Consider the following 22,913-nt stretch of genomic DNA (forward strand, 5'->3'; position numbering starts at 1 on the left):
GGCGGGCGGATCACAAGGTCAAGAGATCGAGACCATCCTGGCCAACATGGTGAAACCCCGTCTCTATTAAAAGTATAAAAATTAGCTGGGCGTGGTGGTGGGCACCTGTAGTCCCAGCTACTCAGGAGGCCAAGGCAGGAGACTCGCTTGAACCCAGGAGACGGAGGTTGCAGTGAGCTGAGATCACGCCATTGCACTCCAGCCTGGGCAACAGAGCGAGATGCCATCTCAAAAAAAAAAAAAAAATTATCTAGGGGTGGTGGTGGGCACCTGAGGCAGGTGGATCCCTCGAATCTGGGAGGCAGAGGTTGCAGTGAGCCGAGATCGCATCACTGCACTCCAGCCTGGGCAACAAGAGTGAGACTCCGTCTCAAAAAAACAACAGCAACAAAAATAACAACAACAACAACAACAAAAGCGTGGTTTAAACAACTGGCATGGGGAGATACATCCTGCTCTTCCTCACAGTGGATCCATTGGAGTGGTTGGTTAGAAACATTTAAGGCCCTAAGATGAGGATTCCTACTAAGTGGCTCTATCTTTTCTTCAAGAGGGCAGCTGTGTACAGGATGAATCGGAACCACAGAGGCCTCTGTGTCATTATCAACAACCACAGCTTTACCTCCCTGAAGAACAGACAAGGAACCCATAAAGATGCTGGTAAGAAAGTCTGGAATAGTTTATCTAATGCAAATTGGGGATCTTAAAATTATTTCTTATTTTCACATTTTCTTTCTGTGACTTTTATCTTCTATATACGTGTAAGGATAATATTATGTTTCGGAGCCTCTTATATATCCCTGGGGCGTCACCAGCCTGCTAAAGAGTGGCAAGAATCTTTGACTATTCACAATTCTGAATAGAGGAAAGCATGTACTGGGGGAGAGCCTGCTGGATTGGCACGAGACAACCTGGGCATGAGCTCTAGCTCCACCACTAACTAGGTGTGTGATCATGGGAGAGTCAAGAGACCTTGGCTTCTTCAACTGTGAAACAGGATGAAACACTGGCCACCGCCGATTCTCAGGACTGTCGTGACAACACTGGGTATTACATGATAGGAGATACATTGTAAGATTTTATGGTTATGAAAATAAAAATAATCCAAAGCTTTAGGCTATTTGCTGTGCAAATTTTGTAACTATTAGCATTGTTTCAGTTTTTTTTTTCTTTGAGACAGAGTCTTGCTCTGTTGCCCAGGCTGGAGTGCAATGGTGCAGTCCCAGCTCACTGCAACCTCTGCCTCCCAGGCTCAAGCCATTTTCGTGCCTCAGCCTCCAGAGTAGCAGGGATTACAGGCGTGAGCCACCACACCTGGCTAATTTTTGTATTTTTAGTAGAGATGGGGTTTTGCCATGTTGGCCAGACTGTTCTCAAACTCCTGACCTCAAGTGATCTGCCTGCCTCGGCCTTCCAAAGTGCTGAGATTATAGGTGTGAGCCACTACACCCAGCCTTGTTTCGGTTCTTCATTTTGTTTTGCATCATTTTATTATTTCCTTTTTCTCTCTGTCTCTTTTTTTGCTTTGTTTTTGTTTTTAAACAGAGATCCTGAGTCATGTGTTCCAGTGGCTTGGGTTCACAGTGCGTATACACAATGATGTGACAAAAGGGGAAATGGAGAAGGTCCTGCAGGAGCAGAAGTGCAATCCAGCCCATGCCGACGGGGACTGCTTCGTGTTCTGTATTCTGACCCATGGGAAATTTGGAGCTGTCTACTCTTCGGATGAGGCCCTCATTCCCATTCGGGAGATCATGTCTCACTTTACAGCCCTGCAGTGCCCTAGACTGGCTGAAAAACCTAAACTCTTTTTCATCCAGGCCTGCCAAGGTGAAGAGATACAGCCTTCTGTATCCATCGAAGCCGATGCTCTGAACCCTGAGCAGGCACCCACTTCCCTGCAGGACAGTATTCCTGCTGAGGCTGACTTCCTACTTGGTCTGGCCACTGTCCCAGGCTATGTATCCTTTCGGCATGTGGAGGAAGGCAGCTGGTATATTCAGTCTCTGTGTAATCATCTGAAGAAATTGGTCCCAAGGTGAGAGCTCTTTTTTTTCTTCCATCTGTAATTAATTAGTTTTATTTATTTTTTATTTTACTCTCATTCAACACCTTTGGTAAGGGTGAGAGTTCTAAATTGTTCTATCCATGTACCTGTTCATCCATCTGCCTACCTTCCTGTTTATCTATTTATCCATCTATCCACCCATTCATCCATCCATCCATCTATCCAGCAGCCTTGTATTGAGTACCAGCCTGGACCTGGAAAGGAAGATACAGAGTTAAAAAAAAGACAGAGTCCTTGCCCTCAGGTTGCTTACAAGCTGGAGGGATAGACAAACAAATAGACAGGGAAGGGCATCCCCAGCTGGTAAGTGCACATTGTGAAGTATAGTTGTTATGGGAACATGCAGAATGAGTACCTTGCCCAGATTTGAAGGATGAGAGGAGGCCTCTAGAAATGACAAATAGATGTTAGGTAAAGAATCAGGTGAAAGATGTGCTGGGCAGAGGGAATAGCATGAACAAAAGCATGGGGGCCTTTTACTTGTTCCTTTATTTATCACTCACTCCTATGTCCTGAGCACCTATGTGCTATCTTTGGACTTCTATTTGCCACTGCTCTGACAGCTTCCCTTCTGTCTCTGCCACGTGCTCTCCTCTTGGCAGCTTTAGCCATACCTAGAGGCCATGGGCACCTCCATGGAAACGTCTCCAAAGTTGCCATCTCTGGCCCACTCATCTCTGAATTCCTGGGGGCAGAGACCCTGTTTCATTCAACTTTATATCCTCAGCCCCTGACCTGATATATTGTGAGCTTGTTAAACATTTGCCGGGCCAATGAATGACTTGCTTGAGCCTGTCTTATTAACATCCCGCTAGATATCCTACCTCTGTTTAGCCCTTGGACCTCACATTCAGCATGCATGTTTCTGAGCTCATCTTCCCAGCTCTCTCCAGGAGCTCCTATTCCTGAATTTCCATTTGAAGGAATGGCCATAGTGCTCTTCTGGGAATTCAGGATTGGAGCCTTGAGTCAACTTTGCTTTTCTCTCTTCTTTACCAGCCCCTCCATCCTCATCACAGACATCAGAGGCTAATGTCTATGGCTTCAGGAACAAGGCAATATTTATTGAGAGCATACTATGTGCTTACTGTACTGGGTACCGAACTGGGGGCTGGGGGTGCAACTGTGTACAAGAGAGACAAAATCTGCTCTCCGGGGAGCTAAAAGTCCAGTGAAGGAAGGACAGATAATAAAAATATAAGTGAATATTTAAATTATTATTATTTTAAAAATTCAACAGTATTAAAAGGAGACAGTACACATGCATGATTAAGCAATGTCTGGGTTTTTTTTGGTACTCCAGAAATTTCTGTTATTTTTAATCGATACTTCATAACTACATATTTCAGGGTTATAATTTGATGTTTCAATACATATATGTGTTGTATAATGATCAAATCAGACTAGTTAGTGTATCCATCACCTCATGCATTTATCATTTCTTTGTGGTGAGAACCTCTAAGAGCCTCTCTTGTAGCTATTTTGTAATATACAACACCTTACTGACTGATCGATTGATTTAAATATGGGATCTCACCATGTTGCCCAGGCTGGCCTTGAACTCCTAGGCTCAAGCAATCTTCCTGCCTTAGCCTTGTAAGTAGCTAGGATTATATGCTCAAACCACAGTGCTCAGCTCAGAATGCCTTACTGTTAACCATAGTCACCCCACTGTGCAATAGAACGCCAGAGGTTATTTCTCCTATCTGATTGTAACTTTGTACCCATTGACTAACCTCTCATCTTCCCTTCCCTCCTTCCCTCTCTCATCTCCATAATTACTGTTCTAATCACTGCTTCTATGATATCAACTTTTTAAACAAAGATTCCACATGTGTGAGAACATGCAGATTTTTTCTGTGTCTTGCTTATTTCACTTAACATGATGTTCTCTGGGCTCATTCATGTTGTCAGACATGTCAGGATTTTCTTTTTTTATGGCTGAATGGTACTCTGTCACGTATAACTATCACATTTTCTTTATCCATATATCCATTTTTGGATGCTTAGGTTGATTCCATATTTTGGCTATTGTAAATAATGCTGCAGTAAACTGGGAGTGCAGATATCTCTTTGACATACTGATTGCATTTTCTTTGTCTATATACTTAGTATGGGGATTGCTGGATCATATAGTATTTTTATTTTTAATTTTATGAGGAACTGGCATACTATTTTCCATAATGGCTGTACTAATTTACAATACCACCAACAGTGTGTAAGTGTTCCCTTTTCTCCAGATCCTTGCCAACATGTGTTTTCTTTTGTTTCTTTGATAATAGCTGTTCTAACTCGAGGGAAGTGGCATCTCACTGTGGGTTTTTTGTTTTGTTTTGTTTTGTTTTTAGACAACATCTCGCTCTGTCAGGCTGGAGTGCAGTGGCGCAATCTCAGCTCACTGCAGACTCTGCCTCCTAGGTTCAAGAAATTCTTCTGCCTCAGTCTCCCAAGTAGCTGGGATTACAGGCATGTGCCACCACGCCTGGCTAATTTTTGCATTTTTAGTAGAGACAGGGTTTCACCATGTTGGCCAGGCTGGTCTGGAACTCCTGATCTCAAGTGATCCGCCCGCCTCAGCCTCCCAAAGTGCTGGTATTACGGGCGTGAGCCACAGTGCCCAGCTGTCACTGTGGTTTTGATTTGCATTTCCGTGATGATTAGTGATGTTGAGGAGTGGAAGCGGATAAGTAGGAAAACTCCCACCACAACTGTAGTGCTAGAGTGAAGTAGGGCTGAGATTGGGGCTGGGCCTTCCATGGCAGAAGGAAGTCAGGGGCGGAGGCCAAGTTGGGCTGATTTTCCTGCTGCTGCTAAGAGAAAACCAATTAATGAAGAAGGTTGGGGGTAGGGTTAAGGATAAGTATTTGTTGAGGCTCTCATGTATTGGATGATGAGAGGAATCATGCTATAGCTAAAATAAAGCCAATGTCACCAATGCGTTTGTAGAGAATTGCTTGGAGGGCTGCTGTGTTAGCATCTGCTTGGCCATGTCATCAGCCAATTAGTAGAAAAGATATAATTCCTACATCCTCTCATCTGATAAAAAGTTGGAAAAGGTTGTTGGCGGTAACTAGAATTAATATTGTGGTAAGGAAAATAAGTAGGTATTTGAAAAACTGACTAATGTTCAGATCTGCCTTTATATATCATATTGAGAATTCTATAATAGATCAAGTGATAAATAGTGCTACTGGAATAAACATTATGGAGAAGTAGTCTAGTTTGAAGCTTAATGAGAGTTTTAGGGTTTGGATTGTTATTCAATATCAGTTTGAGATGATGGTTTCTTGGTCTGTACATATAGATGTTGTGGGAATGAGGCTAATGGTGAAAGTGCATGCGATAGCTATTTTTACGTAGTATGGATATGAGTTCTTTTTGTGAGGGTTGATAAAGGTAATAATAATTGGTAAGGTTAAGGAGATTAAGGTTATTATAGTAGTGGAAAAATACATGATTATTACTTTTATTTGGAGTTGCACCAATATTTTTGGTTCCTAAGACCAATGGATAACTCTCATCCTCTAAAAGTTGAGAAAACTATGTTGTTAGGCGTGGAGGCATGAGTTAGCAATTCTTGGAAACTTTATCGGTAAATAAGTTGCGGACTTCTATTATTAGACCCACAATCTAACGTTTTGATTAAACTATATTTACAAGGTATAAGTCCTATAATAATTTTAGTATTTAGAGATAGTAGGAGAATTGGTGAAAGGTGTATTAGTATGTTTTCTCGTGTAAAGGAAGGTTTAATGCTGTTAATATAGTATGTTAGTGTTCCTTGTTGTGTTGTGACAAGTATATAGAGGGAATAAAGGGCTGTGATTAATATATTAAGTCCTATAAGCATGATGTTAGTGTTTGATCAGGAGAATGCAGCCATTGTTACAAGGAGTTCTCCTACTAGATTAATAGTGGGGGGTAGGGCAAGGTTGGTGAGTTTGCTGTAAGTCATCAAAAGGTTACTAATGGAAGTAATGTTTGACGTCCTCGAGAGAGTAATATGATTCAGCTGTGGATTCACTTGTAGTTTGAATTTGCTAGGCAGAATAGTAGGGAAGAAGTAAGTCCATGAGGAATTATGAGGATAATTGCACTGGTAAAACTTCAGGCGGTTTGAATGAGGATAGCCACAATAACAAGTACCATGCGGCTTAAGGAGGAATACTCAATAAGTGACTTTAGATCAGTTTGTCGTAGACAGATGGAGCTTGTCATAATATGCCTCATAAGGATAATATCAGGAAAGGATAGGCTATATGTTCTGTCAGAGGGCTGAGGATGAGGGTAAGTCGTATTATGCGTGTGCGCCCAATTTTAGGAGCACTGCTGCAAGTACTATTGAGCCAGCAATAGGGGCTTACACATGGGCTTTGGGAAGTCATAGGTGAAGTCGGTATAGGGGTATTTTTACTATGAAGGCCATTATACATGCCAATCATATGAGATTGTTGGATCAGAAGATTGGTAGTTCTTGATATTAAATGTTATTATTATCATGCTCAGTGAACCTAGGATATTTTGGGCATAAATAAGTGTAATAAGTAGGGGAAGGGATCCCACTAGTGTGTAAAATAAGAGATATGTACCTGCATTGAGGTGTTCTGGTTGGTTACCCCATCGGGTGATAATAATTAAGTTAGGGGTAGGTGTTGCTTCAAAGAGAATATAAAATATAATTAGTTCTGTGGCTGTAAATGCTATGATTAGAAAAATTTGTAGGGAAATCAATATGGAAATACAGAGCTTTTTCCATAGGGGTGATTCATTGGAGAGGTGGTACTGGCTTGCTATAGTTATAAGGGGTGGTAATCAGGCTGTTAAGATCAGAAAGAGTGATGTTAGTGGATCAGAGGAGAAAGTTAATGAGAAGTTGAATAGATTGTCGTTGAATTGGTTAAAGAATAGTAGGGCAATGAAGCTGATGATTAGGCTGTGGGTAGCCATATTGATTCAAATTATATAATTTTTAGAGAGTCATGTTATTGGTAGTAGTATAATTGTAGGAATAGTTATTTTTAGCATTGAAGTAAATTTAGGTTATGTACGTAGTCTAAGCCATATGTGTTGGAAATTGAAACTAGTAAAGCAAGGCCTACCGTGGCTTTGCAGGCAGCAAATACTGGTAGAGTAATGGATATTATATTTGCTAGGGTGAAGTGTATATTTAAAGCTGTAAGGGTATTTATGATGAATAATGATAATATTATTCCTTCTAGGCATAGGAGGGATGATATTAGTTGGGACTGATAGATTAATACCCCCAGAAGTGATATGATAAATGCTAATATGATACTTATGTAAATAGAGGGCATTTGGTATGTTCTATCGTAATCTAATGAAATCATTTATTTTGGCTTAAACAACTTATTTTTTTCTTATACCTGTGGACCATTTGTATGTCTTCTTTTGAGAAATGTCTATTAAAGTCTTTTGCCCATTTTTAAATGGGGTTATTTGTTCTTTTGCTGTTGAGTTATTTAAGTTCCTTATGTATTCTAGATATTAACTCCTTGTGAGATGTATAATTTGCAAATATTTTTTGCTATTTTGTAGATTGTCTCTTCACTCTGTTTTTTTTTTTTTTTTTTTTTTGCCGTGCAAAAGGGTTTTAATTTGATGTAATCACATTTGTCTATTTTTGCTTTTGTTGTCTGTGCTTTTGAGGTCTCATGTTAAAAATCCTTGCCCAACCCAATGTCGTGATATGTTTGCCCCATTTTCTTGCAGTAACTTCATAGTTTCAGGTTTTACTTTTAAGTCTTACACATTTTGAGTTGGTTTTTGCATATGGTGAGAGGTAAGTGGTTAGTCTCATTTTTCTGCATGTGGATATCCAATTTTCCCAGCACCGTTTTTTGAAGAGATTCTCTTTTACCTGTTGTGTGTTCTGGGCAACTTTGTCAAAAATCAGTTGGCTGTAGGTGTGTGAATTTATTTCTGGGCTCTATATTCTGCTCCATTGATCTATGTGTCTGTTTTTATGCCAGTACCATGCTGTTTTGGTAACTCTAGATTTGTAGCATATTTTGAAGTCAGGTGGTGTGATGCCTCCAGCTTTGTTCTTTTTGCTCAGCATTACTTTCACTATTTGGGGTCTTTGGTGGTTCCATATACATATTAGGATTTTTTTTCCTATTTATGTGAAGAATGTAATTTTTTTGTTTGCTTCTGTTTTGTTTTGTTTTGTTTTAGAAATGGGATCTTGCTATGCTGTCCAGGCTAGACTTGAACTCCTGGGGTCAAGCAATCCTCCCACCTCAGACTCCTGAGTAGCTAGGACTACAGGCATTTGCCACGGCACTTGGCTTGTCACTGGTATTTTGATAGGGACTGCATTAAATCCATAGGTCACCTTGGGTAGTATGGTCATTTTAACAAGATTAATTCTTCTAACCCATGAACATGAGATATCTTTCCCTTTGTTTGTGTCCTCTTCACTTTCTTTCATCAATGTTTTATAGTTTTCAGTGTTTAATATTTAAATTAATAATATCTTAATTGTTTAATATTTATTTAATAATTTCATGTATTCAATATTATTTAATATTAATTTAAATAATATTAAGTTAATTAAAATATTTAATTTTAAATATTTAATATTTATTTAATTTTATTAAATATTAAAATTTATTTAATATTTAAATATTTAAATTTAAATAATATTTAAATTAATAAGAAAAAATTAGCCAGGTGTGGTGGCATGCACCTGTAGTCCTAGCTATTAGGGAGTCTGAAGTGGGAGGATTGCGTAAGCCCAGAAGTTTGAGGCTATAGTGAGCTACAATAGCAATACCACATTCTAGCCTGGGCAACAGAGCGAGATCCTATCTCTAACAAAAAGAGACAATTTCGGGAAGTGATCCCTGCCATGAACAAATCAAAACAGGATAATGATAGCTTCTTGGTGGAGGTAATATTTCAGGTGAGACTAAATGATAAAAAGGAAATAAACACAGGAAGATTTGGGACTAGAGAGCAGGTGCAAAGCAAGATGCAGGGATTGACAGCAGGTAAGGGCCTGCATCCCTTCCCTGAAAAATAGTGATGGTAAGGATGAGGGGATGAGAGTAGTCACACTAATACTAAAAATGATGGTCAACAGAACAGTGTAGCCAGTGTTCTAAGTGCTTGACCCAATATATATCCTTTAATGCTCTCGGCAACCCCTAAGATGGGGACTGTTATGGTTCCTATCTTAGAGCTGGGAAAACCGAGGCATGGAGCAGTGAGTAACCAGCCTAAGAGCACAGAATGAATGAGTGATGCAGCCACAATTTAAAATTGAATGTGTTTTCAGAACCTGTGCTTGCTTCCAGTGATATGTATTGCTCACCCTGAGAATGTTCTGCTAAATGCTATATGTCCTGCAAGCCCAGGCTCGAATGCTACCATCTGCATGAAGCCTTCTCTCTCCTTCCCAACCAGAAGTGCATTCTCCTCTGAACTTGCAGTGGAACCTTGACCTTTCATTTGGTGTTGACCACATTCTGCCTTGTGTTATGAATATTGTGTATATGCCATCCTCGGTAAATGTTTCATATCTGCATTCTAAGTGTTTAACTTCAGGACTTGTGTCATGTTTATCTTTGTATCTCTCCCAAGACTAGAGATAGAGAGGGCATGGTTGGTATCTGTGGCATCTGCTGCATATTTGTTGATCTAAGACCTGGTACATGGTACCTGGTGTCTTTTCTAAGACCTGGTGTGTGGTTTCTACCTCCTGATTGAAAAAAGTTTCTTCTCTGGGCCAGGCACAGTGGCTCATGCCTGTAATCCCAGCACTTTGGGAGGCTGAGGTAGGCAGATCACCTGAGGTCAGGGGTTCGAGACCAGCCTGGGCAAGCAATATGGTGAAAGCCTGTCTTTACTAATTAGCCGAGTGTGGTGGCAGGCACCTGTAATCCCAGCTACTCGGGAGGCTGAGGCATGAGAATCCTTTGCATCCATGAGGTGGAGGCTGCAGTGAGCTGAGATCGCACCACTGCACTCCAGCCTGGGCGACAGAGTGAGACTCTGTAAAAAAAAATTTTGTTTTCTTCTTTGTTGCAGATGTGAAGACATCTTATCCATCCTCACTGCTGTCAACGATGATGTGAGTCGGCGAGTGGACAAACAGGGAACAAAGAAACAGATGCCCCAGCCTGCTTTCACACTAAGGAAAAAACTAGTATTCCCCGTGCCCCTGGATGCACTTTCATTATAGCAGAGAGTTTTTGTTGGTTCTTAGACCTCAAACGAATCTTTGGCTGTATCCTCCAGCCTCCTGCCCAGCACAGGAATCAGTGGTCTCCACCTGTCATTCTAGAAACAGGAAACACCCTGTTTTCGGATACAGTCAATTCTGATTTTCTTTTTCTTTTGACAAGTCTAAATGTTAGAAAACTTTCTTTTTTACTTTCTTTTTTTTGGAGACAGTCTCATTCTGTCACCCAGACTGGAGTGCAGGGGGGCAATCATGGCTCACTGTAGTCTCGACATCCCGGGCTCAAGCTATCCTCCCACCTCAGCTTCCCAAGTAGCTAGAACCACAGGTGTGTACCACCATGCCTGGATATTTTTTATTCTTTATTTTTTGTAGAGATGGAGGGATCTCACTTTGTTGCACAGGCTGGTCTCAGACTCCTAGGCCCAAGTGATCCTCCCACCTCCGTCCCCAAAATACTGGGATTATAGGCATGAGCCACTACACCTGGACAGAAAACTTTCATTTTTTGTTTTTTTTTTTTTTGTTTGTTTGTTTTTTTTGAGATGGAGCCTCACTCTGTTGCCCAGGCTGTAGTGCAGTGGTGCCATCTTGGTTCACTGCAAGCTCTGCCTCCCGGGTTCATGTCATTCTCCTGCCTCAGCCTCCTGAGTAGCTGGGACTACAGGTGCCCGCCAACACGCCCGGCTATTTTTTGTGTGTGTGTGTTTTTAGTAGAGACGGGGTTTCACCAAGTTAGCCAGGATGGTCTTGATCTCCTGACCTCATGATCCACCCACCTTGGACTCCCAAAGTGCTGGGATTACAGGCGTGAGGCACCGTGAAGACTTGTATTGTAGCCTTGGTTTTGGATGTCTACCCTGAAGAGAGAGTAATTGGCTTTGGTTTGTGCAAGTACTTTTTTTTTGAGACAGAGTTGCTCCATCACCTGGGCTGGAGTGCAGTGGTGGGATCACTGTTCACTGTAGCCTTGACCTCCCACGTTCAAGCGATCCTCCCACCTCAGCCTCCCAAGTAACTGAGACTACAGGTGTGTGTCCATGCACAGCTAACTTTTGTATTTTTTTGTAGAGATGGAGTTTCACTATGTTGTCTAAGCTGGTCTGAAACTCCTGGGCTCAAGCGATCCTCCCACCTCAGCTTCTCAAAGTTCTGGGACTACAGGCATGAAATACTGTGCCTGGCCTGGGGACCAGGTACATTTTAAGGTTCCTTGGTGTTCAAAGAACCATGTTCTTAGCCTAGACTGAGCTTAGATTGCCTCTCTAGACAACTACCCCTTAGTTATAATTCTGTGTCGCCTCTGCACAGCCTTGAACGTTGGACAATGAAGTCACAGTCCACCCACCCTCTCTCTCTGATCTCTCCTTTCCTAAGACTTCTCTTCTGCACATCTAGTGAGGTGAAAATTTGGTCTATGCCAGGCCCATTTCCTGCTTTTGTGTGAGGAAGGTGCTCACGTAGGAAGTTTTTATTTGGTTAGAGACAGGTTTCCCTGTAGGAAGATGATGGCTCATTTACGCTCAGCTGCTCTGCAAGCAGAAACTTTACAACCTGATGTCATATTCCATGTTGGACTGGGTGCGGTGGCTCATGCCTGTAATCCCAGTACCTTGGGAGGCCGAGGCAGGCAGATCACTTGAGGTCAGGAGTTCGAGACCAGCCTGGCCAATGCGGCAAAACCTCGTCACTACTAAAAACCCAAAAATTAGCCAGGTGTGGTGGCGAGCACCTGTAATCCCAGCTACTTGGGAGGCTGAGACAGGAGAATCTCTTGAATCCAGGAGGCAGAGTCTGCGGTGAGCCAAGATCACACAGCTGCACTCCAGCTTGGGCAACAGGGTGAGACCTTATTTAAAAAAAAAAAAAAATTCAATGTTGGGGCTGGAACCTTTCAGGTGCCATTGACAGAACACCCAATTCAAATTGACTGAAGCACAGAAGGGAATTTATTGCCTTTTTCACATGGAAACCCAGGAGTGGATAGCACTGGCTTCAGGCAAAGCTTGAATCAGGACTCAGTCTACAGGCCAGCACCTTTCTCTTGGCCGGATGTCCTCAGGGCTGGCAGATGCAGTAGACTGCAGTGGACAGTCCCCACCTTGTCACTGCTACTACACTTTGCTCCTCTGGCCCGAGGGATGAGGAGAGAGGCTGTTCTGTTCTGAGAACTGAAGCTGTTCTCAGGATCACTGGGCTCTTCTTGGCAGAGGAGATGTCTGGCTTGCCTGAAGGGAGTGGTTCTGTAAGGACGCCTTGATGCTTTCTTCATTAAGATTTTGAACATTTTTATGTACTTGAGCTTTTTTTTTTTTTTTTCAATTTCTTGAGGAACTTTTTCTTTGTTAATTCCTGGAACTGTATTTTGAATCCTTGAAAGTGAGCCCTCACAGGGAGATCCAAAGTCCTGTGGTTAACGCCTTCATTTATAGATGAGGCAGCTGAGGCCTGGGGATGTGAACAACCTGCTCGCAGTCCTCATTTACTGGATTTGACTTCAGCCAGGTGAACTGGAATGCCTTGGGGCGTGGAAGGGCATTAGGAGTGTTTCATCTGATATGCGAATGCTCATAAAAAAATGTCAAGGAATGAAGAACAACAACTCTTAGTGGTGCCTGCATTTATAATTATTTATGTAAAAGTCAAATTCATGTACAGTAAATTTGTTATAAGAATATTCACAAGAACACTGTTCTGATGTCTCTGATTGTCACGTGGATTTGAATGTAGCTTGACAGAGGGAATGTCTAATCCATATTGACAGGGCAGGAGCACCGTCATCTTGGACAAACACCGCCACTTTAAGTTCCAGTTCCCTTTCTAGCCTCATGCATTTCAAGGAAATCACTTCTCTTCTAACAGCAAGCAGCCAGAAAGAGAAGAGAGTAAAATACAGATAAGACAGCTCTGGCACAGAGGGAGGTGGGGCGGGGGGAAGTCTCTTGGGTAACTGCCAAACTTTGCCTTCATACAATGGGTTCCAGTAAAACAATGGGCCTTAATAAGCACATTCCTTTCCCTTCAGGTGCACTAAGATAGGGAAGCTAAAAGCAGACTGGAGGGGGGCGGGGTATACCTACAGCTGCAGAAATATTGTATGGGAATGGACACACAACTCTCCCTCCCAGATAAACACAGGAAAGAGACATAGAAGCAATCCAAGCCTCTGATAAACTCTCCTACCCTAAATCCTTAAAAACTCTTAGTCTGTGAGTGGGCTCTGACCTAACTCGGCCAGAAGCCCCTTTCAAATTTGTTTTCTCTAAAATAAACCTGTCCTTGGCTGTCAAGCCACCTTTCGTGTTTCTTTCCTCTTTCTTTAATTCTTACACGTGTCAGGATGATCTCCCAAAACCGTGTTCATAACAGTCAGGGCTAAAATCTAGTGGTTACAGTCTTTGTCCAGTTGGCAGAACTGACATGTGAAGGCAAGTGAAGGATGGTGAGGTACCGAGGAAAGAGCAAAGGGTCTGGAGATCAAAGCCCTGCATTTCCATTTGGTCCTGGGATTCCTTTGCTCAGATACACTAACTAAATCAAGCTAGCTTTTTTCAGCCTTGTCTGTAGAGAAAACATTAGCTGTTGGGAAGACGGAAAAGAATGCGTATGTGTGCATCTATTTAAATCTAACTGTGCTGAGGTGCATATAAAGGCCTTTAGGTGGTAGGGTCTTCTGGTTGTAACTTCAACAGAAATAGCAGGACTTAAGTTTCTTTGTGTGTAATTCCAGCTGACTTTATTAGCAGCAACTCAGCACTAGCACTACCCCTGACATACTCTGAGTAAGATCTAATTCTTCCCTCACTGGTTCGTGATGTCCACAGCGGCAGAAGGCCAGCTCTTGGCTCTGAGTTCAGTTGGACAAAATGCTGTTGATAAAACCTCCTGCCAGGCTTCTGAGCCCAAGCTAAGCCATCATATCCCTTGTGACCTGCACATATATATCCAGATGGCCTGAAGTAACTGAAGAATCACAAAAGAAGTGAAAATGGCCTGTTCCTGCCTTAACTGATGACATTACCTTGTGAAATTCCTTCTCCTGGCTCATCCTGGCTCAAAAGCTTCCCCACTGAGCACCTTGTGGCCCCCATCCCTGCCAGCCAGAGAACAACCCCCTTTGACTGTAATTTTCCACTACCTACCCAAATCCTATAAAACGGCCCAACCCCTATCTCCCTTCGCTGACTTTCTTTTCAGACTCAGCCCGCCTGCACCCAGGTGATTAAAAAGCTTTATTGCTCACACAAAGCCTGTTTGGTGGTCTCTTCACGCGGACGCGAGTGAAACCTCCTTCATCAGGAGCATTTGGGGTTTGATGTTTAAGTTTTGGGCCTCTGGTGTATTTCATATTTCTGTTTTGCTAGAACTTACTGCTTGTGCAAGGTTAAATTCTAGAATCAGGAAACGTTGTTTTTAGAGGCCTCCAGCAAGCACTTCGGAGGTCCCTGGACATTTACAGCTGTCAGTCGTGGATCTACCCAGACACCAGAACATAGTCATCCTTGGCTCATTCCTCCTCAGTAGGAGGGGCACACAGTTGGTAGAGTGTGCCCTCCAAGATTTCGTGAAACATTATGCTTGTCTGTATTTGTGTGTGCATGTCTGTGTGAATTTTGAGTTCAGGAATAACAGGTGATTTGATCACAGCTATTTGACAGCAGTGATAGTCATTGTATGCCAAGACGTTTACGAGGGGAATAGGTAGACTGAGTGAGGTTCCTATATATTTTGCCTAGTTGTACTCACCTACAAGGGCTGTAATTAAATGTTTCTCTCTTTCCCCTTCCTCTCTTTTATTCATTCTTTTTTTTTTTTTTGACAAAGTCTTGCTCTCTCACCCAGGCTAGAGTGTAGTGGTGGGATCTTGGCTCACTGCAACCTTCGTCTCCTGGGTTCAAGTGATTCTCCTGCCTCAGCCTCCTGAGTAGCTGGGATTATAGGTGTGCACCACCATGCCTGGCTAATTTTCATATTTCTAGCAGAAACAGGGTTTTGCCATGTTGGCCAGGCCACTTTGGCCTCCCAACGGAGTGAACCATTGTGTCTGGTCTCATTCATTCTTTCTTTCATAAAAGTTTGGATACTGCCAAACAAAATTAAAGACATGAAAACATTTGGTAAATTGTTATTACAAATGTGACAGTTATTTAACTACTGGTGTTTATTTTTATTAGAGCCATAGCACCTACTGGCCTCTGCTTCAGGGATTCACAATGGTGGTGGGCAGGTTGGATATCATGGGGCTTACCCTTAGCAATGCATTCTATTCCACCTATGCCCAGGCGGTGTTAAACATATAAGCATCTGGTACGCTGCGGTACTGACCCAGTGACTGGTACAATACAATGGTTAATGTTGCCGAATAGCAACCCTTAATCAATAATGATCAAATCTCCGCAGAGGTAAACTAAACTATAAGTTTACCTCATACAGGTAATTTTTGTGCCATACATGATTCACAGAACCTTCCAGATCTGATGCTTTCTGAGTGATCTGGTCAACTTGTTCTCAACCTGGAATTCTTGGGCCCTTAGGTGTTTGTAAATTTGTTCTCAGAGCCTCTGAGCTCTCCACCTTCATTTTTAAGTGCTTTAATTCTTTTTGGTGATAATCTTTAAAACTTCACAGAGGTGTGTCCTGGCTCTTCGGGGCGACTGCTTCATATTTGAGTACTGCCACACAATGACAGCTCATGTTCTGGGGCCTGCCTATAGAAAGGGATGAACTTTACCTTGGACTTTTTAATGTAGTGTGGATGGGCGTCTGTAGCTAGAGGTCTTCAGGTGCCAGTGGTTAATCTGTTTGAAGCTTGCTTCACTCCAACCTCTCATTCCGTAACAGACTCCTCCTGCACCGTCCCTCACCTCTGCTGAACCCTTCTAGCGGAGGGAACTCACCACAAGCGGGGGCATGGATTTGGGAGCTTGAAAGGACCCCAGTGACCCTGCAGTCCAGCCCTCAGAGTGCTAAGTGACTTACTGAAGCCTCGAAGCCATTTCTGGAGGATTTGCAATTCTTTGTATCTCTGGATTTGCCGCCCTGTCCCTCCAAGCCACCTGGTTTCACTTTTGGACAGCTTTAATGGTTCTCTTCTCTGTTCTCTGTTTCTGCCTCCTTAGAAACTATTTAAAACCACTTATTTTCATTCTAAACTCCGGAGCCATACCAAACAAGTGTAACTGTCCTCTGGTGAGATTTGCGTTGTGTGTGACAAATCATTTAACTTTTTTCTGGTAGGGTTTCAGTTTTGTTGGAAGTCTGCAGTTTGCTCTTAAGGATGTGATAAGAATGTAACAACACATTTGTATCTTTGAATTTTGAATAGGAACCAAATTTTTAAATTTAGTTTAGTTTAGTTTTGTTTTGTTTGAGACAGAGTCTCACTGTGTCACCCAGGCTGGAGTGCAGTGATATCATCTTGGCTAACTGCAGCCTCTGCCTCCTGTGCTCAAGTGATCCTCCCACCTGAACCTCCTCAGTGGCAGCTGGGGCTACAGGCAGGTGTTTTTTAAAAATTAAACTTTTTTTTTTTTTTTTTGAGACGGAGTCTCGCTGTGTTGCCCAGGCTGGAGTGCAGTGGCTCCATCTTGGCTCACTGCAAGCTCCGCCTCCTGGGTTCACTCCATTCTCCTGCCTCAGCCTCCTGAGTAGCTGGGACTACAGGCGCCCACCACCACACCCAGCTAATTTTTTTGTATTTTTAGTAGAGACGGGGTTTCACTGTGGTCTCGATCTCCTGACCTCGTGATCCGCCCGCCTCAGCCTCCCAAAGTGCTGGGATTACAAGCGTGAGCCACCGCGCCCAGTCAGTAATATTTTTATAAAGATATTTGTATGGTTTGAAGATAAGAAAATATATTAAAGGTGTTCAAGAAGAGTTTTGCCCCCAATTCTGTCCACTGTATACCCAGTCCTCCCCACTTCTACATACATATTTCAGATAGGTATTTCTTGAAAGAAAGAACATATGCTGTGAAACTTATATGTCTCATTAGGTCTCATTTTAAGTGATTCTGTAAAATGCCTGGGAAATACTGGTGAAATTCTAGAATGGAAATAACTTTGTGAGATTTTGAGCTGAGTACTGGTAAATAGTAGAAATGGACTTACTAATAAATAAGGGAATTTTATTTGATAACTTTTTTCTGATTACATAGTAATGTATGTTCATTATGGAATATTTGGGAAATACAAAAACACACAAAGAAAAAAGTACATTTATTTATAATTCTATTTTGCTATGTATTTTCCCATTAGTCACCCTGCGTTTGTCACAGATTTTTCCCCACCCTTTTTCAGTGAGTGTATCCTCCATGTCCCCCCAATCATGCATCCAGTAAACTTTGTCATTACTACCATCTGTACTTTCACTCACGTTTCAATTCCAAGCATGTCCCTCTCTGACAACCACCTCCCATCATTCCATCTTGCTTCTTCTAGGACCTTCCCTTCAAGGATCTTCAGTGCCACCAGGGCTTCCAGTTAGGTTGATTGACCCTATTTATCGTCTTCCCGATGTCAGGACTGCCCCTCACTCCCTCTTCACTCAGCTTAGAGTCCACGTGTCTTTGTTAAAGTCTCCTGTACCCACCAACAACCTTGCCTTTCCCTCAGTTCCACTGAGGTGGCAGAATCCCAACTCTGGCTAATCCTGTAAATCTGTGTCCTCCAAATTTGTACTGGAATTCCAGGATGTGGCTGGGGTAAAAACCTTCCATGTCGCAGACAGGTCTCATTTCAAACCAATGACCACAAACCTCCAACGGGCTTTCAGGGGTTTCGGCAATGCTGTGACATTTCCCTGGTTATATCACCCTTTTGCACTCTTGGTCTGTTTTACTAATCATCGAATTCTCTATGATCTCAACCTAAAATGTTAGAGATATTTCCTGAGAAGCCTCACCTTTTCCCTTGATAACCCACTATGGAGCTGGCATTTGTGAATTTAAGAAGAAACACTTGCTTCTTGACTATTTTAAAGCATCAAAAACATTAAAAAATTGAAGGATGAGGCCGGGGTGTGGTGGCTCACACCTGTAATCCCAGCACTTTGGGAGGCCAAGGCGGGCAGATCACTTGAGGTCAGGAGTTCAAGACCAGCCTGGCCAACTTGGTGAAACCTGTCTCTACTAAAAAAAAATTAGCTGGGCATGGTGGCGCATGCCTGTGATCCTAGCTACATGGGAGGCTGGGGTACGAGAATTGCTTGACTCTGGGAGGTGGAGGTTGCAGTGAGCCAAGATCATGTCACTGCACTCCAGCCTGGGTGACAGAGTGAGACTCTGTCTCAAAACAAAAACAAAAACAAAAACAAAACCTGAGGGATGAGCCACAAACTGGGAAATGATATCTGCCACGTTGTATAACTGAAAAAGGAGATATACATACATATACTATATATGTAATCTTCTACAAATCCATAAAATATTAAACAATCCAACCTAGATGGGCAAAAATATAAACTAGTTCAAAGATGAGCAAAAAATATGAACCAGTAATTAAAAGGAAATACCAATGAGCAATAAACATATGAAAACATAACCATTCTCTTTGGTCATCAGCGAATTTGAAAAATACAGCCACAGTGAGATAGCATTTTATGTCCATCATATTATCAACATTTAAAACTCTGTCAGTACCAAGTATGGGTGAAGATACAGAGCAAAGGGAACTCTATTACATCGATCTAGGAAATGTAAATTGACACAATCATTTTAGAGAGCAATTTGCAATATTTATAAATGTTGGAAATTTGCACACAGTAAAATCTAGCAATTCCATTTTTGGATCTATGTCCCGAAATAAACTTAAAAACATTGTTTTGTAGAGACAGGGTCTTGTTATGTTGTGCAGGAAGGTCTCGAACTCCTGGCCTCAAGCAAATCTTCCTGCCTCAGCCTCCCAAAGTATGGAAATTATAGGCGTGAGCCACCACGCCTTGCCCCAAAAGAAATCTTGCACATGTACCAGGAGATAAGGAGGAGTGTTAGTTTTCTGAGCAGCATTGTTTGTAAAAGCACAAAGAAATAAAAAGAAGCAACACAATCTATATATTCATCAGGAGGAGGATAGATAAATTGTAGTATAGTCATATAAAGGAATACTATCAAGTAGTGAAATAAAATTAATTAGAATTATTAGGCTGAACCATATGAAATTGCCATTCTTCTAGATCAGAAACAGCCAAATATTGGCAATTTCATACGGTTTAAATATATGTATCAGTAACATAATACTGAGCAAATAATATATATATAATATGATATGATTTATATAATGTTAAAATACACATAAGAGTCTTTTATGTTGCTTATAAATTAATATGTATATTGTACAAATATACAGATGCATGGGGGTGATGAGAAGTTTAGAGTAGTAGTTGCCTGGGATGGGATTGGGGCTTGGGGAGACAGGGAGGAACATGCCAATGGGGAGGAATTACAGGGGCTTCAAATGCATCAGTCATGTTTTATATCTTCAACTGAGTGTTAGATGGGGGGATATTCTCTTTTTACTTTAATCCTTTTTGCATCTCAGTGCTGATTAATGGAATTTAGCCACCAGACTGGGTGATTTTTTGGCTTGCTGAATACTTGGCCAGGTTTGCAGGGAAGCTTTGCCCTCTCGGGCAGAGTATGTTTTTCCAATCTAGTACCTGTCTGTGTTTTTGGTGGTGATTTCTGTGGCTGTAATTAATATGATCAGTGTTGCCAAAGCAAGGATAAGGGGTATTGACTCACTTTTTATTGCCATGAGCCATCCCTGTTGCAAAATAATGATCTGGATATAATCCCCAGACCAGGAAGCAAGCTGCAGATAGGAAACTCCCTTATGACACTTCTGAAGATCCCAGACAGTTTCTTTTTTTAATTTAATTTGATTTTTTATTTATTTATTTTTGAGACGGAGTCTCGCTCTGTTGCCCAGGCTGGAGTGCAGTGGCACGATCTCGGCTCACTGCAAGCTCCGCCTCCCAGGTTCATGTCATTCTCCTGCCTCAGCCTCCCGAGTAGCTAAGACTACAGGCGCCTGCCACCATGCCCAGCTGTTTTTTTGTATTTTTAGTAGAGACGGGGTTTCACTGTGTTAGCCAGGATGGTGTTGATCTCCTGACCTTGTGATCTGCCCGTCTCGGTCTCCCAAAGTGGTGGGATTACAGGTGTGAGGCACTGCTCCCGGCCCCTAAACCGGTTTCTAACAAATCAGCATAAGGGGTTCCTCTACAGAATCAGTCATCTTGACCATGACACCCACAACGCCCAAATTGCTGCTGGCATTCCTCCACTCAGAATGCACAATTAGAAGCTCAGCACTCTATTGGATCAGGCTGCTATTTCACCATTTGAAGAACCTTCAAAAAGATCTTTAGAGGCAGGGCATGGTGGCTCACATCTGTAATCCCAGCTCTTTGGAAGGCCAAGGCAGGCAGATCACTTGAGGCCAGGAGTATGAGACCAGCCTGGCCAACATGATGAAACCCTGTCTGTACTAAAAATACAAAAATTAGCCGGGTGTAGTCATGTATGCCTCTAGTCCCAGCTACTCAGTAGGCTGAGGTACAAGAATAGCTTGAACCTGAGAGGTGGAGGTTGCAGTAAGCTGAGATCGTGCCAGTGACACTACACTCCAACCTAGGCGACACAGCGAGACTCCCTCTAAAAAAAAAAAAATTCCTTAGAAACTTCGGAAGGATCCTTCCACTAGGGCAGAAGGCATGAGAGAGTAAGAATCTTCACCCCTACCACTCATGCCTTTCTGAAGGCTCAGTCTGGCCACACTGCAAGGGCACAGTGAGCCAGTTTTGGCCTGGGGCTTCTTGCTGCTGCCAAATTAACAACTCCAGCCCTTGGGTTTAGCCACCTGTTGCTGCTAAAAATGTTCGTGAGAGTGATGTAGAGGTGTTTTAGTTCCCATTTTACAGATCAGAAAATCAAGGCCCAGAGAAACTAAGTAGTCTTGGAGATAGGAGCCACGGCCTCTCCACTTGAGTTACCATCTTGAAACATCAACGACAAGCCAACTTTATCAACAGTTCCAGGCCTGTGAGAAATGGGCTTGGTTTATCTCGAAGATTGTAAACAAATAAAAAAATAGACTGCTCCATTACTGATGAGAAATATGAGTCATTCTGCCAGGAATTGAAAGTACAGCTGCCCATATAAAAGCTATGCCGGTGTCCAGCCTCTCCAGGTCCCTGTGTGTGAAAAACCACTCAGTCAAAGTTCCCCTTTTATTTCTCTTTGTGCTCAGTAGGATGTTGAAATTTCTGGAAAAGACAGTGGAAATCAGGGGCAGGAAGAGAACAGTGTGCGGCGCTAAACAGACTCAGATCTCAGCAACCTCCCTGCCCATGGCCATCTCTGCACAGACATCTTGACCCCCATGCACAGGTGGAGCAGCGTTTCCTAGTTCTTTCCAGAGGCTTCCTTCTGCCTGCCCTCCAGCCACGTCGCCTGAGATTGACAACGCCCTACAGCAAGACGGAAACCTCCCTTTACAGCACCATCTTGCTATTCTGGAGTCACAAAGTTGATACTTCTGAACTTGGCACTCTTCTGTTCCCCTACTGTTTCACGTGTACCTGTGTCATCTTTCTTGTTTCATCGTAAACATACTTCTAAAATTCCCATTTTCTTTATTTAGAAATAGAACTACAAGCAGATGGTTAAACAATTTAAACAAATGGTCCATGGGAAAAGTGAATTTCACACTGTCCCCCAAACCTTCAGTGCCTTTTATGGAGATAATTATTGTTTCTAATGTTTTGAATATTCTTTCAGAGATAAGCATATGTGTATTTGTCTCCTTCCCTCATTTTCCCCCCACAAACACTAGCAGACTGTTTTGCACCTTGGTTAGCTCATTTAACATATCTTGGAGCCAGGTGGGTGGCTCATGCCTGTAATCCCAGCACTTTGGGAGGCCAAGGCGGGCGGATCACTTGACGTCAGGAGTTCGAGACCAGCCTGACCAACGTGGAGAAACCCTATCTCTACGAAAAATACAAAATTAGCTAGGCGTGGTGGCACATGCCTGTAATCTCAGCTACTAGGGAGGCTGAGGCAGGAGAATCGCTTGAACCTGGGAGGCGGAGGTTGCAGTGAGCCGAGATCGCGCTATTGCACTCCAGCCTGGGCAACAGAACATATAGATCTGCTTGATCCTTTTCATGACTGCTACAGCTCCACTGAATGTATGGATCATCAGTGCTCCAACTAGCACCTTAGGGATGGGCATTTAGGGATCACAAACTTCATAAGAGCAGAAACAATATCTTACCCATCCTCTGTTTCTGATATGGTTTGGATGTGTGTCCCTGCCCAAATCACATGTCAAGGTAATCCCCAGTGTCAGAGCTGGGGCCTGGTGGAGGTGATTGGATCATGGGGATGGATCCTTCATGAATGGGTTAGCACCATGCCTTTGGTGCTGTTCTTGTGATAGAGCTCTCATGAGATCTGGTTGTTTAAGTGTGTGGCACCTCTCCACTCTCTTGGTCCTGTTCCTGCCATGTAAGGTGCCTGCCCTTGCTTTGCCTTCTGCCATGAATAAAAGCTCTCTGAGGCTTCCCCAGAAGCAGATGCCACTATGCTTCCTATACAGCCTGTGGAACTGTGAGCCAATTAAACCTCTTTTCCT

General features: G+C 42.7%; 1 protein-coding gene across 6 annotated transcripts in view; it reads left to right on the top strand.

Annotated features, from left to right (window-relative positions):
* Positions 1-12,961, top strand: part of CASP10 (caspase 10) — a 37,000-nt gene extending 24,039 nt beyond the window's left edge. For 3 of the 6 annotated variants that reach the window (XM_055290193.2, XM_055290194.2, XM_055290192.2), the window contains 3 exons: positions 552-660; positions 1,546-2,038; positions 10,121-12,961. In XM_055290193.2, the coding sequence (XP_055146168.1) occupies positions 552-660; positions 1,546-2,038; positions 10,121-10,274 (756 nt within the window). In that variant the 3' untranslated portion in view covers positions 10,275-12,961. Of the gene's footprint in view, positions 1-551; positions 661-766; positions 1,512-1,545; positions 2,039-10,120 lie in introns of those variants that run through there. The other 3 variants (XM_063644947.1, XM_055290196.2, XM_055290195.2) reach the window with 2 other exon arrangements.
* The last annotated feature ends 9,952 nt before the right edge of the window (positions 12,962-22,913 follow it).

The sequence above is a fragment of the Symphalangus syndactylus genome, chromosome 8 (assembly GCF_028878055.3).
Source record: "Symphalangus syndactylus isolate Jambi chromosome 8, NHGRI_mSymSyn1-v2.1_pri, whole genome shotgun sequence".
NCBI lineage: Eukaryota > Metazoa > Chordata > Mammalia > Primates > Hylobatidae > Symphalangus > Symphalangus syndactylus.